Here is a 16647-nt window from a genome sequence, read left to right as displayed (position 1 = left end):
GCCTGGGGTAGGACGGGTCCCAGGACCCAGGTGAAGGTTCCACACCTGGCCTTCAGTAGTGGTCAAGACGCAGGCACTTACGCCAAACGGGAGCAAAGCCGGGCTCGGCCCGAGGCCCCCAGGACTTCCATCTCCCAATGCCGGAGGTAGGAGGCTGACTACAGTCCAGCCGCGAGGGGCGGTTCTGGGGTGGGTGCTGGCGGCCTGGACCTCTACGTTTCTGATCAGTACAACCTTGGGGCTCTGGCCTGTATCCCACCACTCTAATTTCAGTGGTTAAGAGCTTGGGCTTTTGAACCAGACTAGGTTCTAAATCTTGTCTTAACAGCTTAGTTACTAGCTGTGTGACCTCGGACGACTTACTTAACCTCTCAGAGCCTCGGTTTCCCTAAATGGTAACAAGGTATAATAGTACCCAAAGTTAAGTGCACGTACTGTGGGGCCAGAATGCCTAGTTCAAATCCCATCTCTGCTAAACTAGTTATGTGACCTTAAACAGGCTATTTAAATTTTCTCTCAATTTCTTCATCTGTAAAATGGAAATGAGAATTATCTACTGCGCAGAGTTTTTTGAAGATTAAATGAGATGTAAAGTGCTGAGCACAATATCTGACACACAGCCCTTAGTGTCAGTAAACAGAAATTACTATTATTTTTATTATCATTTTATTTATTTTATCCTGGTCCTTACATCCCAGGCTTGGGACTGTGAAGGCAGGAGTCATGGAAATTCACAAATCCCCAAGTCTTGGCCCCAAGTTGTCCTTGGCATCTCTCGCACAGGCAGGCAGGGATAAATTGGAGAGCAGTGCACATCCAAAGAAGACGGGATGGCCGAGATGGTCTCTTACTGAAACGGGGCCACCAGGAAAAAAGATCCCTCTTATAACCTGTTCCCCACTTTCACACCACTGGGAAGATCTGGTTTCTCTTGGTTCTGAACCTGTTTTTGCCCCCTGGTTCTGACATTCATTCATCTAGATTTAACCTGCTATGTGCCGGGCCTTGTCCTAGAAGCTGAGGATTCAAGGTGGACAAGGTACTCTTCACCCTCAGGGAGCTCAGTTTAGTAGAACAGTGCTTCTCAATCTTGGATGTCTTTAGAATCGCCTGGGAATCTTGTTAAAGTACAAATTCTGATTCTGTAGGTCTGAGGTAGGACCTGAGACTCTGCATTTCTAACAAGCTCCCAGGTGACGCTGATGAAGCTGATTCAAGATGTAGAGGATTTTACAAACTAGTAGAGTAGCGGGTGGACAAGGCCAGGCTGATCGCCTGGCAACTAGAGGTGGTCTCCGCCCCCTTGCTCGCTGAGGTTCCCTCCCAGGAATCCGCCACGTGACAGTCGGACCGCCCTCTCTGACTAGAGGAGCCGTGTTAGCGCCATGGCTCCCAAGAAGCCGCCCTGCCTTCCTTCCCTGCTGTTGCCACTTCTGACGCTGCTGCTGCCCCAGGTAAAATGACAGGATTGAATCAGCAGGCTGGGTGCTGCTGCCCCAGGTAGAATGACAGGATTGAATCAGCAGGCTGGGTGCGGTGAAACGGGATCAGATCTAGCCCAGGAGAGAAAGAAAGTGAAAAGTAACGCAACAATGGGCAGGGCTAGTTCCATCTCCAACTGCCAACACTGACCCCCCTGCCAACTCCAGACCTCTGCTGAGCATAATCTCTCCCTCTGCAGGCAGACACTCGGTCGTTCATAGTGGATCGAGAAAATGACAGATTCCTCCTGGATGGGGCCCCTTTCCGCTACGTGTCCGGCAGCCTGCACTACTTTCGGGTACCACGGGTGCTGTGGGCAGACCGGCTCTTGAAGATGCGAATGAGTGGCCTCAACGCTGTACAGTTGTAAGAAGTGCTCAGGAGAGCCATGGAGGATGGGATTTATTCATCCTACCACCCACTTAAGAAGGGTGTTGGGACAGATAGACTGGCCGGGTATGAGAGCTCCAGGGCTTCCAGGCCTAGGGTGGGAAAGGGTGGGCCAGGACCTCCTACCAACCGCTTCCTGGAGATTCCCTGCAAGGCCTGATCCCTTAGGCCTCTCCAGCACCGCCCTGCCTCGGGCCCTGTTAACCTCTTTCTTTCTCAGTTATGTGCCCTGGAACTACCATGAGCCAGAGCCTGGGGTCTATAACTTTAATGGCAGCCGGGACCTCACTGCATTTCTGAATGAGGCATCTATAGCAGACCTGTTGGTCATACTCAGACCAGGACCTTACATCTGTGCAGAGTGGGAGATGGTGAGTTAGGAGAAGGGCCACTCGTGCTCTTCCCGGACTCCTCCCATCTGCCCACTCTGCAGTGCAATACACAACATCCTCCCTTCTTACCTCCGCTACTTCACTCCCAAACAACAAAACCTGTTGTCTTTATGTTTGTCTCAGGGGGGTCTCCCAGCCTGGTTGCTTCAAAAGCCTGAAATCCAACTGAGAACCTCAGATCCAGGTGAGTTGAGACAAGATTTTTAGCGCAGAAAAAGGCAAACAACAGCCACAAAATGGGTCGTTGGGTGCCCAAAACAGAAGAGACCATCCCCAAACTGGAGATCATTCATGCAGATATTTGAGTGTTCCCTTCATGCCCAACAAGATGCTAGAAACTGGGGAACCAGACAGACCCAGTCCCTGTGCAATGGAGCTTATGGTGAAAGAAACAGATTGTTAAAAAACCAAAACCTGTAAGATTATTGCAAACTGTATAAATACTACACAAGAAAACAGACAAGGAATTGCGATCGTGAATAACAGAGAAGGCCTGTTGGGGCACCTGGGGGGCTCAGTCGGTTAAACTTCGACTTCGGCTCAGATCATGATCTCACAGTTTGTGAGTTCAAGCCCCGTGTCAGGCTCTGTGCTGACAGTTCAGAGCCTGGAACCTGCTTCAGATTCTGTGTCTCCCCCTCTCTCTCTGCCCCTCCCCTGCTCATGCTCTTTGTCTCTCTCTCAAAAGTAAACATTAAAAAAAATTAAAAACCGAGAACACCTGTTTTTGGTAGGGAAGTCTGAAGTTCTGAAGGCTCTTCTGAAATGATGACATTTCACTTGACTCCAGGGAAGGGAAAGCTCTGGTCATATAAAGAGTGAGGTGAGAATGACCTGGTAGAAGAAACAGTATATTCAAATGCACAGAGATGGGAAAGTACATGGCATGGTTGAGGCCAGCTTGGCTGGGGCATAGGGAGAGAGGAATGTGCTGTGAAATTGGAGATAGATAGGGAATGTTAATACAGGACCTTGTAGGCCATTGTAAGGGGTTTGCATTTTATCCTAAGCAGAGTAGAAAGCCACTGAAAGAGCTTAACGAGACATAAACCATTGAAAGAGCTTCTTAAAGAGACATATTGATTTGTTTTCAGATTAGTTGAGCCTGAGTGTGGAGAATGGAGGGAGGGGAGCAAGGATAGAGGTGGAAAAACTAATTGGGAGACTCTGGCTGTAGTTGAGGAGGCAGGCGTTGGCTCCTGGACTCAGGTGATGGTGGCGGAGATGGGAAGAGGGCAGAATTGAGATACAAGTTGGGGATCAAAATCACCAGGACTGATTGATAGATTTTGTTGGGAAGGGGAAGAGTAGGGGCAGGGAGTAGGGTCCGGAAAGAAAGGAATCCAGCTTTCTGGCTAGTCAAGATGGCGGTGCCATTACTGACATAGGAAAGATGGAAGAGACTAGGGGTGGCAAAGGACCACCTTTTTGGAGGAAAAGCAGTTCTTCTGATCATGTTAAATTTTTATCATATCACACTCAAGTGAGGATGTTAAGCCACGGGCTGCGTGAGTGTGGAGCTCACGAGGAGGTCTGAGCTAGAGGTAAATTTGGGATTCACCAGTCTAAAGATGGCACTTAGATCCACAGATACTGGGCCATTGCCTGGGGAAAGAGCATAGGGAGAGACAAGATAAGAACTCATGATCAACTCTGAAATGCCCACTATTTCAAGGAGTTTGGATTTTACTTCAGATGTAAATAGGAATTCCATCATCAGAGCAAGGGAGTGATTTTATCTGATTTATATCTTTTAAAAAGATCACTCTGGGAGCACGGGTGGTTCAGTTGGTTAAGCTTCTGACTTCGGCTCAGAGTTCATGAGTTTGAGCCCCGTGTTGGGCTCTGTGCTAACAGCTCAGAGCCTGGAGCCTTCTTCAGGTTCTGTGTCTCCCTCTCTCTCTGCCCCTTCCCTGCTCATGCTCTTCCTCTCTCCCTCTCTCTCCCTCTCTCAAAAATAAACATTAAAAAAAAAAAAAAAAAAAGGATCACTCTGGTAAAATTGCTTCGTATCTGCTGGGGACCTTCCAGGCACTTCACTTCATAGGGTGCTGAAGAGCTTTACGCCCCTTCTAGCAATTCCTGTGACTTCAGCTGACTATGAAATGCATTTGAAATGGCAAAGTAGTGATGGGACACCAACATGCAATGTCCATTGTTCTCAAGAAAGCTAGCAACCTCTTCACTGCTGAATCCACGGTCCCTCTCTAGGCCTCCGTTCTTTGAAATGCATTCTTAGCTTCCAAAATACCACCTTTATCTGGTCCTCCCCCTTCCCCCCACATCCCAGCCTTGCTGACCCTTCCTTCTTAGTCTCTTGCTGGTTCTTCTCCCTTTCTGTTTCCTCTAAATGCTGGGGTGTTTCAGGGCTCAGTCCTGGGATGCTTCTCTTTTCTATGTGTTTCCTTAGACAATCTCATCCATTCTCATGGCTTTTGATCCCATCTAATAGTTAATGACTCTGAAATATGTATCTCCAGTTCCAGGACTCTCCCTTGGCCTCTGAAAACATATATCTGGTTGCATGTTTGGAGATCTAAGGCATAATGATACAATTAAGCCTCTGGTATGGCCTCTCCAACGAGCTGTTCCCACCATCTCGCCTCAGTTCATAGCAACTCCATTTTCCAACTGATCAGGCTAAACAGTATGGTATTTGTTACACCTTTTTCTCATATTCAACCTATCAGAAAGTCCTGCAAATATATTGAATATACTGACTTCAACTACTTTTCATCACCCCCACTGGTCCAAGCTGCCTCTCCCACCTGGACTACTTGAATAGGTTCCTTATTGCTTCCCCTTCTTTGCCCTCACCCCTTATAGTCTGTTCTCAATGCAAATATAAGTTTAAACATATATCTCAGATCATGTCATTTCTCTACTTAAATCTCTCTAATAGGTTCTCATCTCATTCAGAATATGAACCATGGACTCCTTAAAATGGCCTATTAGGTCCTACCTAATTGGCCCAGTCACCTACCTGACATCTACTCTTTCCCTTATTGTTCACACTGGCTTCACTGGCTGTTTTTCAGACTCACCAGGCACATTCCTGCCTTGAGGCCTTTGCACTCGGTGCTCCCTCAGTCTTCCTGCAGAATCACCTTCTCCGTGATGCCTTCCCTGGGCTACGCTCTAAAATTTAAGCTCCCCCACCATATATATCCTTCTTCCATATATATTTTTTTGTTGTTGGCATTAACACACTATACATTTTAGCTATTTATTTATTGTCTGCCTTCCTCACTGGAAAGGAAATTCGACAAGAGCAGAGATTTTGGTCTATTTTGTTGTACTCTGTATCCCTAACACCTAGAGCATTATTTGGCGTATAGTAAGCACCCATAAATACTTGTTGGATGAGATTTAATATACGCTTGGATTAAAGGAGGCAGTCAAACCTGGGCACCCTTTATACAGGAAACAAAATGTAAAGGGGTTCAGTGTCTTAATGCAAAAATATCCTCCAACACATCTTTTGTTGACTCCACCTTTGAGAGTCTGCTACCTGCTAGGCATTGTCCCCAGCGATAGGATGCAGCAAATGAACCTGACAGACTAGGTTCCTGCTCACGGTGGGGGAGAGAGACTGTCGGGAAACAATTATAGAAGTAAATACTTAACTATAATTTGTTACATGCTTGAAAAAGAAGTATGAGGTGATGTGAGAGTGTGTAACAGACATCTGCCCTCATCTGGGATATCCGAGGTTTTCCTGAGGAAGTGAAATAAGTTAAGATCTTAAGCTTGCATTGGAGTTGGCTGGATAAAGGACGGTGGGGAGAAAGTGTCAGGCAGAGTGAAGTGAAGTGAAGACCCTGAGGGTGAATCAACAAAGATCACAAACAGGAGTTGAGGATGATACCTAAGGCGTGATACCTAATACAGCGATGTTTCAATTAATGACTCAAATCACTTGGATTGTCAGTTACATTAGGGTGCAGGTCAGAGAGTCTGCATTTCTGTGAATTCCCATGCTACTTCACAGCCCTCGCAAGTATACACTTGCATCCATATGATGCATTTAACATTTTTCTTACGTTTAAAAACTAAATTTACAAGAAACACTGCTTCAGGGGTTCCTATGCCCAGATGTCCTTGCCATACAAGTACATAAGAGGGTTTCAGACTCACTGCTTCTCAGATTTATTTGCAGACAAGTGGGATGCCAACTGCAGCCCAGGTTCAGGCATCACTGAAGTTGCTGGCATAGATACTAAGGGTGGGGGCTACGGAGGCGGTGGTGTCCTATTGAGCAGAGCACTGCTCCTTCCTTTAGACTTTCTTGCTGCAGTGGACTCCTGGTTCAAGGTCTTGCTGCCCAAGTTATATCCATGGCTCTACCACAATGGGGGCAACATCATTAGCATTCAGGTACAAGTGACTGGGTACAAATTGACTGGGTAAGGGGAAGGAGGAGCCAGGGGTCCTAACCCCCACCGCATGGCCAAGCTCCACTTTTCCTTTTCCTTGGCAGGTGGAGAATGAATATGGTAGCTACAAAGCCTGTGACTTCACCTACATGAGACACTTGGCTGGGCTCTTCCGTGCGCTACTAGGAGACAGGATCTTGCTCTTCACCACAGATGGGCCTGAAGGACTCAAATGTGGCTCCCTCCAGGGACTCTATACCACTGTAGATTTTGGCCCAGGTCTCCTGAGCAAGGGTTAGGAGTGGAGTCTGGGGAAGGGGCACCTCTTCTATGTTTATCGTTCACCTTTTGCCTCCTCTCTGCAGCTGACAACATGACCGAAATCTTTGCCCTGCTTCGGAAATATGAACCCCATGGGCCATTGGTGAGGATCTGGAGGGGATGACAGTCAAAACAAGAGTCAGGGTTTGGAATGGGTCAAGCTCAGTTTCCCATTTCATTTATGGTATCTTCCACTTCACCTTCTAGGTGAACTCTGAATACTACACAGGCTGGCTGGATTACTGGGGCCAGAATCACTCCACACGATCCATTTCAGCTGTAACCAAAGGTCTAGAGAACATGCTGAAGTTGGGAGCCAGCGTGAACATGTAACTGGAGACACGGGGGCCAACATGAAGCTGTAACTGGGTATTGGGGATGAAAATGAAGATTCGGTGGGTCAGCTTTTGCCTTTCCCCCACCTTCCCCCCCTCTTCAGGTACATGTTCCATGGAGGTACCAACTTCGGATACTGGAATGGTGAGTCCAGATGGTCCCTGGGGTAGAAGCAGGGACGTATCAAGGAATTAGATTATGAGGTCTAGAAGCTGGATATGGCCACCCCTGTCCCCTCTGATGGCAAACTTCTCGGCATGAATTTCGTTGCTTAGTGCCTATTATTTGAGAGATATTGAATTAATGAAATTGATTTGACCCCAGGTGCTGATGAGAAGGGACGCTTTCTTCCAATTACTACCAGCTATGACTATGATGCACCAATATCTGAAGCCGGGGACCCTACACCTAAGCTTTTTGCTCTTCGAAATGTCATCAGCAAGGTGCCCTACCACTTCATTAAGTGCCAAAGGATTTTATTAATTTGGGGAAAGGGAGTACTTAAATTGTTTGTAATGGGATCCCATAAATCACTGGTTGTTGTCTGGGCCACATAGCCTCACAGAAGCATTTCCCACCCACCCAAATGGGGACTATTTGGGAAGATACACACAAGTGTGTGCAGAATTACAGGATCTTCATGACCCCATGAAGCCCTTCCCTGGACCCCAGGTTAAGATCCCTGTGCGGGGTTTTGGAATAGGGGTTGTGTGGTTTTCCTATGGCTCCTGAGAGAATTTGGGCTCAGTTCCAGGAAATTCCCTTGGGACCTTTACCTCCCCCCAGCCCTAAGATGATGCTTGGACCTTTGACCCTGCACCTGGTAAGCTCTTCCCTATCTTTTCTCTGATCCTACCTCTTTATTCTCTATAAATGGCCTAGCCTATCCTGCCCTCTATTCTGAAACTTCCCCTTTGTTCTAATACCTTTCCCTTTTTCTAATAGGATGGGTATCTGCTGTCTTTCCTGGACATCCTGTGTCCCCACGGGCCCATCCGTTCCATCTTGCCAATGACCTTTGAGGCTGTCAAACAGGTAAGGCATAATCCCACATCCAGTAGGAATGGCAACCTTCCTCAACAGCTGTAGCCAAAGGTTCTCTGAGCTACACATCTTCCCCACAGTGTCCTCTCTTACCTCTCAGTTCATCTTAAGTACTTACGTACTTAACTCTTCCACACCCAGGACCACGGCTTTATGTTGTACCGGACCTATCTGACCCATACTGTTTCTGAGCCAACACAATTGTGGGTGCCTAACAATGGAGTCCATGACCGTGCCTATGTGATGGTAGATGGGGTAAGAAACTTGTGAGCCCATCTCCTCTCTCCTTCCCAGCACCTTTAGCCTTAAGGTCCCCTTATCTACCTTTTCCCATTGTCTGCCCACATTTGCAGGGGGCCCAGGGATAAGCTGGGATGAGGAAGAATTTGGCTGAGGCTAAGGTTCCAGAATGGATGGGTAACTGACAGGCTACATTCTCTTTGCTCCCCAGATACAGGTGCTAACGTAGCTTCCTGTGTCATGGCCACGAGCTAGATGTGGAGCCCTTCCGCTCACAGATCTTTTTATCCACAGGTGTTTCAGGGTGTCTTGGAACGAAACATGAAACACCAACTATTTTTGATGGGGAAAATGGGGGCCAAACTGGACATCCTGCTGGAGAACATGGGGAGGCTCAGTTTTGGGTCCAACAGCAGTGACTTCAAGGTGAGCTAGCTTTGCCCACCCCCTTCTCCTCCGTACTCTTACTGACCAAAGTCCCTTGGAAAGATAGGGGCCTAATGAAAGATAGACAAGAGCCATGTGCTTAGGAGTTAGGCAGCAAAGTAGTCACTTGTGGGGCTCTAGACATGGCCAACAGTTATATCCCAGGGCTTGATTAGGGACAGTTTGGCCTTAAGAGCTTAACGAATGATGAATTTTCATTTGTCTTCTTCACAGGGCCTATTAGAGCCACCAGTTCTGGGACAAACAGCCCTTACCCAGTGGCTGATGTTCCCTCTGAAAGTTGATAAACTTGTAAAGTGGTGGTTTCCCCTCCCGTTGCTGAGAAGTTCACACGCTCAAGCTCCCTCTGGCCCCACCTTCTACTCCACAACATTTTCAATTTTAGGAGAAGGCGGGGACACTTTCCTCTTTCTACCTGGATGGACCAAGGTATTGCTGACAGTGGGGTTGGGGTCAAGGTGATGAGAGGAAAATCATGGAAGAAGGGGCAGCAGAAATTCCTCTGATTAGAAACCCCAAAGGGCATGATTCTACACCCTTGATAGCTGACCCTTTATTTTCTTCTCTCTTTGCCAGGGCCAAGTCTGGATCAATGGGTTTAACTTGGGCCGGTACTGGACAAGGCAGGGGCCACAACAGACCCTCTACGTGCCAAGACCCCTGCTGTTTTCTAGGGGAGCCCTCAACAAAATCACATTGCTAGAGCTAGAAAATGTGCCTTCTGAGCCCCAAATCCAGTTTCTGGATAGGCCTATCCTCAATAGCACCTTGCATAAGACATACATCTATTCCCTCTCAGCTGATACACAAAGTCCCTCTGAACCAATGGAGTTAAGTGGGCACTGAAAGAAAGGTAACCCTTGGGCCTGGGACACGGAGTGGGTAGGATCCCTTGGTGCTGGCCCCGGTGACCATGTGGAATCAAAGGTCACAAGGCCTGAATGCGAGTACAAGTGCAGTTTCCTTGCCAGACTTTATTATGATTAAAGTTCCAGAGACAGTACCAGCTCCACACACCTCTGTGGCCCTGTCTTTGCCCTGGTTCCTGAGTGTCCTCCCTAATCTTCCAAACACTCTGGTTTCATGGGAAAGAAGAAGCCTAAGGCTAGCATGAATGCACCCTCTCAAGACCCAGAGTCAGCCCCAGGCGCAGCCCTAAGAGATCAGGAAGAGGGCTTTCCAGCCTGGCAGCGATGATCCCGGAGGCAGCGTGTGGAGCAGAAAGAGAAGTCGAGATAGTGAAAGGGAATGAGGCCTTGGAGGGATGTCCCACAACTCCAGCAGCGTCTGGACAAGAAGAACACAAAGGGCTGACCAGGTACCCCGGAAACTTTCCGATCCAAGCTCTCCCCATTCCCTCCTGCCATTTCTGGTTTGGCTCCAGAGGGTTCCCAGAACACCTCAAGGCCCCTCAACAGCCCGAGTTCTCTGCAAGCACGCATTCTGCGTGCCCCAACACAGCCCACCCATCACGCCTGCCCCTGCAGGCTGAGCACTTACTGAGCACTGATGACTGCAGAGCCTGAGGCCTGAGGGGTGGGGGCTCCCAGCTGGGCAGCCAGCCTGCGCTCTGCAGCCAGGGCTCTCTGCGGGGAAGAGAAGTCTTGTTAAGGACAAGGCCCCAGTGGTGGATTGGATGCTCCAGAAGTGACAGCGGCACACTGGGAAGGGGTCGGACCTCTCAGGAGGTCTCAGCTGTGGAAGAGAGAACCACCGGCCTCACCTTCTCCCGATCGCTGAGGGCGGCAAAGCGCTGCCGCTCTTCTTGCTCCCGCGCCTCCTGCTCCCGCTGCTGCAGCTGCTGTTTTTCCCGTTGCCGCCGGGCAGCCTTCTGCTCCCTTTTCCGCAGAGCCTGCTGTGCCTCCATTTCTGGCGTCAGGGGCCCTGGCACCTGGAGAATTTCCAGGGAGGGGTAAGGTAAGACCCATACACGCTATCTTTGGGGAAACTAGAAGAACGTGGAAAAGATCTAGCCAGGGTCTGTGATGCCTTCCTACTCTGCTGCTGCTTCTTTTCCAGCTCACCTGAGCCTTGCTGTAATCATAAGCATCTGGATTCTTCTCCATGAACCTTCGGAACTCATTACGTGTTGACTTGTCAGCTGCGACTGTATATGGCGGCCGGGCCCTCGAGTCCCTAGGTGCAAACCGCCCCCACAAAAAAAATGGGTTCAGCTCGCTTCCTACATCTCCCAACCTCACCCAGACAGATGAAGGGGATACTGTGAAGTAGCCAGTACCACCATTAGCCTCCAGATGAACCTCTCTATACCCTAAAGGGCTCGGCTTGGGGACCCTTACTTACTGCACAGTAGGGTCAGCACCCGCCTCCAGCAGCAGGCGAACCACTGAGCCTCTCCCAGCTGCAGCTGCCGCATGCAGGAGCGTGAAGCCGCTGGAGCCCAAGGGGGCACTGAGCAGAGACAGAACTCCAGGGTCTATGGGGCCGGCAGCTAGCTGGAGTTTCAACATCCCAACATCTCCGGCTCGGCAAGCAGCTAGAAGCATGTCCCAGAGCTCTGACTGATTGGGGGTCTTGGCCTCATCCAGAGAAGGCCCCACAGGGGCTGCCCGTCCCTGGGTGGACTGTGAGAAGGCCTCATCTCCTTGAGTTTGCTGGGGAAGAGCCTCCAGGTCTCGGCTTCTCTCCTTCTTATTATTCCTTTTCCTCCTCCTCCGCTTTGGCAGTACCTCAAACTCCCGAAGATCTAGGGTCCCCACTGCCAACTCTACTAGCTCCAACTCCACCTGGAAGCTGTCCTCTCCCTCCGACCCTGAACCTGGGGAAAAATATGACATGTTAGGTCCGTCCAAGGAGATAATACAGAGGGTGGAAGTATGTGGGCTGGCCCAGATGCTATAAGTGTACATAAAAAGGTAATTCAGATGATCTTGAAATTAAATTAAGTATTTGTAGTTTGTCAGCCAAGACCAAGTAGCACATCAAAAGCTGAATCCGTTAGTATCACATGTAGAAATGGAACTCTCAGCTCAGACAAGGACAAACCCAGCAGGAGCTATGCAGGAACAAGTGTCCTTAGACTCTCCCCTTGAGCAGCCTTAGGATGGTACATAACAGAGTAGAGCATGGGAGCAGTGACAGCCACACAGACTAAGAGTCTGCAGCCGGGAAAGCAGGCCTTAGCTCCAAACCACACCATCCGGTAAGACAGGTCAATTATGTAAGGTTTATGCAACACAAGCGTCTATTTCATGTACTATTTCGTGTTTTCTAAGTACTGAGGATACATCCATGAACAAAAGAGAACAGGAAATTTGGAAAGGTCACAAAACACGTCTCTGTAACTGCTACCACATACCCCTTATCATAACAGACTTGCGTGTGTGTATAACGGTGTGTGTGTTGTGTAAGGGCTCATCTATAAAGAAGGAAGTGGGGCGCCTGGGTGGTTCAGTCGGTTAAGCATCCGACTCTTGATATCAGCTCAGGTCTTAATCTCAGGGTGGTGAGTTCAAGCCCTGCATCGGGCTCTGTACTGGGCGCGGAGCCTACTTAAAAAAAAAAAAAGAAGGAAGTGATAGTAGGAGATCTGACTGCATTTCCAGGAGAGACACCCAGATAGAGATTGGACAGTTGCCAGATGGTGCTCAAACCCTGTTTGGGAGACTCCTCGTTCTGCCCAAGTGCCTCATTTTCATCACTGGAGACCTTTCTTTCTGCCTCGATAGCCTTCTTCTCTCTCATGGTCTTCCAGTGTGTCCGAGGTGAGTCCAACCTGACTGTCTCCCGGGGGTCTTCTTCTGCCATAAAACAAAAGATGTTACTCAAGTTTAGTTGAAGAGAAGCCATTCCAGGTTTCTCTCAATGAAGATGCTGTCTGGATGTACAAATGAGAACCAAAGCTTGGGCTGGAAAGTACAGGAAGATCTAGGGAGTCTGGGGATCTAGAAAAAAGGCTCACCGTGGACATGCAAGGTGGTCAGCTTATGGAGCACATGCTGTAGCTCCCGGAAGGTGGGTCTGCGGGTAGCGAGGGGGATATCCCAAAGCCGGGGATCCCCCCGTTGCAGGGGTGCGCCAGGGCCTCCGAAGAACAAGGACCGGCCAGAGCGGGGGGCACGTAACAGTATTGTCCCAGCCTCCCCCAGTGCTTTAGCCCAGCCCGGCCCTGCCAGCAGGTCACGAACATCCTAGAAAAAAGAGTAAGTCAGGCCAGTGTATCTTCACTTGCTGTTTTCAAATCTCCAACCAAAAAACGGCCCACAGATGACGTGTAAGGGATGGGAAGTAGAAGGTAACATAGGGGAAGGAAGAATGAGAAGGCTAAGGTTCTTGGGGATCCATCCCCAGTCTACCTTTGTCTACTCAGAAATAACGAAGACTGGGAGGATACGGGAGTCCCTCCCTTGGAGTATCTGCCAAGTTGAGAGGGGTAAACAGTAGATCAGCGGACCACCAGATCTGGGACGCCTAACTCACCTTATATAACGTGGCTTCATTATAGCGCCTCAGGTTGGCTCCGGCAGAACGAGAAGCCGCACCCCGGGCATCCCGAACTCCCTGGGCCGTGCCCCGCTTGGCCCGCACCGTGTAGCGGTGAAAGGTCTTGTGTGTCACCACGTCTCTTCTGTAGACAACACGGACTCAGTACTGGAAACTAGCCCGTACTCCCAGGCTAACCGGGTCCATTCCATCCTTACACCCACGCAGCACCCTCTCACCCCTGAAAAATGGCACCAGCAAAGTGCCCAGCCGCAGCCATGAGCACCACACAGTATCCGGGACCTCCGTTTTGCAGGTTCTGTAGCAGCAGTTCTGGTTCTTCTGGGGACACCTGGATGACAGAGGGACAGCACAAACCTATGTGTTGCATTCACTGAGAGTAAGAAACTAAGTGCCAGGGCTAAGTGTTTCACCTGCACTATCTCATTTCATATAACCATCCTGAGGCTTGTCTCCGTTTTACAAGTCAGGAAATTTGAAGCTTGTAGAGGTAGTCAAGATCAAGTGGCAGAATGACAATTCAAACCTAGATTGGTCTGTTTCCAAACTTAACTCCATTACACCCGACCCCAGATTCAGTCCAATTCAATCCAAGACTGTGCTGTCAATTGTGACCCCACATGCAACAGGAAGAAAGAGAAAAAAGTAAGAAATGGACTGGGTTCAGGGGAAATCTAGGCTGAGTGTCCAAAAGGCTGCAGTTGACCACACAACCTGCGCTGCCACTTGCCTGGCGAGGGCCCAGGACACAGCGGTAGGCATCAAGGAACTGGCCGCGGGCATTCTGGAAAAGAACCCGATGGGGGTGGAAGCCTTGGGCTCTGCTGGGCTTCTCATACTCTGCCCTCTCCTCATCCAGAATCTGCAAGCCCTCTTCACTGGCTGAGTCTGAATCTTCTGATCCTGAGATGCTGGAAAGATCTCCTGAAAACATGAGGTGCACAAGTTTGGCGTTCCATCTTTGACCTTTCCACAGGCTCCTAAACTAGAGCCTTCCTCCGCCCCCACGTCCTACTCAACACAGGTCTACCAGCCATCACCTGTGGAACTCTGCTTTTCAAAGTCCAGGGCAGACAGGAGAGGCTTGTCCTTGAGACGTTGCTTTAGGTTAAACCGATGCCAGTCAAGCTTATAATGTTCCCTCTGGTAGGAAGCAAAGGGGGAGGCTGAATATGGAAATATGCCCCCCTCTGGCCCTTTATGGTACCCATCACCAGTAACAGAACTCCAAGAAGTGTGTTGGATAACACCAACACACCCACCCACCATTATACTTTTGCTTCCACCATTTACCTCTGCACCTGGCCTTACCTGTTCCTGGTGGTTGTGGAAGGTCTGGTCACAAGTTGAACAAAATAACTTTTCTGAAATATCCAGCAGACCCTGGAGTTTTCTTTCTGGGCTTGCGCTCTCCCCTGAACCTAAATGAGGGGAGGGTAATTAGAGGTGGAAAGGGAGCCCAAATCTGCACCTGGAATCACATTCACTGTCTAATATACAAAGGGGGATACAAAAGAAAAGCATCTTTTCCTCCAAAGAATTTATAATCTAGTAATAATGAAATAAATGGCACAGTAATCACCTGATACAATATGTTTCTGAAAACATGTATGTAAGGTGAATATATATCAAACACTAAATTAACTAAAGGGATTACCTAGAGGAATCCTGCAGAAAATAATTTTTGGCAACATTAAAATCATGTTTGCAAAAACCACTTCTCAAATGCCCTTTAAATAGCTTTACGTTTCCAATTACAGTCCGGTTTTTAAAAAACATGCTCAAGAAAAAACAGCCAAAGACAAAGTAATGTTGTAAAAAAAAAAAAAAAAAAAAAGTTTTACATTGGGGCGCCTGGGTGGCTCAGTCAGTTAAAATCCGACTCCTGATTTTGGCTCAGGTCAGGATCTCATGGTTGGTGAGTTGCAGCCCTGCCTTGGGCTCTGCGCTTCCAGCCCCACCTCTGCTTGGGGGTCTCTGTCTCCCAATCTCTCTGCCCTTCCCCCATTCACTCTCTCTCTCTCAAAAATAAACATTAAAAAATTTTTTTGCTCTATATTTAACAACGAGTAATTTAATTGGAATCCAGTTAAATTTGAACTCTAGGAATTCTGAAGTGATTTTGCAGGCAGTGCTTGTAAACGTGACCTGATACAAACAATGGCAAGAGGTTGGTTTGGAGACAATCCAGGCGTCTGTGTTGGAAACAACCCAGAGATTGAGTGAATCTAAGATAAATTTTATCCATAGAAAGACGTCAACAAGGGCTCTTAAACTGGGGAATATCAATAAGAACGTGTTCCCTGGAGGAGTAATAAGCTCTAAAGAGCGTGTCACGTTCCTCATGGGTCCTCCCCAAACCTTCCCAGATACCTGGACAGGAAGTCCGCAGAGCTTGGGCCAGAGCCTCCCCAGAAGGGTGGCTCACCAAGTTCAGGCCCTGAAGGACCGGAGCATCCGCGTTGAGGTCAAACAGGGAGACCAACGTAGGAACCTGGGCTGCAGCTGAAACTGGCGACATAGCTGAGCAGAAATTATTTAGGAGCGGCTCTTGGAGCAGAAAGCGGGGAACAGAAACAGAGCTCCCCAGAGAGAGAGAGAGAGATCCTACCGCCCCCTCTCCTGCCTACCTGACTTGGTCTCCCCAACGCCGCAAGGCACTTCGGGCCTCACTCTGATACCAGCAGTCCGCTCTGCAGGTTAATACATGACCCCAACCCGTTTTCTCAAACCCCCAGTCCTGGACCACACAGAGTGAAAGGGGAGCATGCAGCTCCCAAATCGAGTCCAATAGAGCTACAATTCCTAATCGACCGCTCCTCGTTACCCGTGCAATGAACTCCAGCAATGACTAAACCGCGTGTACTCGCCCCCGCCCTCAGCAGCTGCACCAAAGGTCCTGGGAACCGAGCCGCATGTTCGTCTTCAATTCCAAACCCGGATTTCTGCAACATCACAACAATCTCGTCACTACGGAGCAGCGAAGGGGACAAATGGCGTCGCCCGCAACTCAGCCCCGCCCCACATAGGGCGCACTATTGGTCCTTGTACTGTCCAAGACCCACCTCGATCCTTTAGTCCCGCCTGCGAAGCCGAGAATTGGCCGTCATGCCTCCGCCCCCCACGCTCATTGGTCACATTGGCTGCGGGTGACA

The 16647-nt window shown here is 49.1% G+C and overlaps 2 protein-coding genes across 9 annotated transcripts; one reads left to right on the top strand and one right to left on the bottom strand.

Annotated features, from left to right (window-relative positions):
- The first annotated feature begins 4 nt into the window (after nt 1-4).
- GLB1L (galactosidase beta 1 like) lies at nt 5-10044 on the top strand. 6 transcript variants are annotated; one of them, XM_015066642.3, is made up of 17 exons: nt 5-146; nt 1328-1454; nt 1682-1848; nt 2093-2243; nt 2388-2448; nt 6547-6641; nt 6745-6919; nt 7006-7064; nt 7169-7290; nt 7401-7441; nt 7622-7740; nt 8046-8120; nt 8243-8332; nt 8483-8596; nt 8876-9007; nt 9242-9457; nt 9605-10044. In XM_015066642.3, exons 2-17 carry the CDS (start codon nt 1386-1388, stop codon nt 9872-9874), a joined length of 1956 nt encoding a protein of 651 aa, XP_014922128.3. In that variant the 5' UTR covers nt 5-146; nt 1328-1385; the 3' UTR covers nt 9875-10044. The 6 variants fall into 6 exon arrangements, with proteins under 6 accessions (XP_014922128.3, XP_014922126.3, XP_014922129.3 ...); XM_015066640.3 differs by having other exon boundaries at nt 7-146; nt 1187-1454; XM_015066641.3 differs by having other exon boundaries at nt 10-146; nt 1149-1454.
- ANKZF1 (ankyrin repeat and zinc finger peptidyl tRNA hydrolase 1) lies at nt 9988-16463 on the bottom strand. Of its 3 annotated transcripts, none has more exons than XM_053215819.1 (14): nt 16320-16463; nt 15866-16015; nt 14804-14913; nt 14533-14635; nt 14223-14416; nt 13711-13823; nt 13469-13616; nt 12951-13179; nt 12643-12789; nt 11333-11807; nt 11053-11164; nt 10752-10919; nt 10529-10614; nt 9988-10315 (listed from the first exon to the last, which is right to left on the bottom strand). In XM_053215819.1, exons 1-14 carry the CDS (start codon nt 16444-16446, stop codon nt 10192-10194), a joined length of 2286 nt encoding a protein of 761 aa, XP_053071794.1. In that variant the 5' UTR covers nt 16447-16463; the 3' UTR covers nt 9988-10191. The 3 variants fall into 3 exon arrangements, with proteins under 3 accessions (XP_053071794.1, XP_026905880.1, XP_026905886.1); XM_027050079.2 differs by having other exon boundaries at nt 16123-16458; XM_027050085.2 differs by lacking the exon at nt 15866-16015 and having other exon boundaries at nt 16320-16455.
- Between the last annotated feature and the right edge of the window lie 184 nt (nt 16464-16647).

The sequence above is a fragment of the Acinonyx jubatus genome, chromosome C1 (assembly GCF_027475565.1).
Source record: "Acinonyx jubatus isolate Ajub_Pintada_27869175 chromosome C1, VMU_Ajub_asm_v1.0, whole genome shotgun sequence".
Taxonomy (NCBI): Eukaryota; Metazoa; Chordata; class Mammalia; order Carnivora; family Felidae; genus Acinonyx; species Acinonyx jubatus.
The sequence above is the reverse complement of the archived record's forward strand: the minus strand, read 5'-3'. Positions and strand labels throughout refer to the sequence as shown.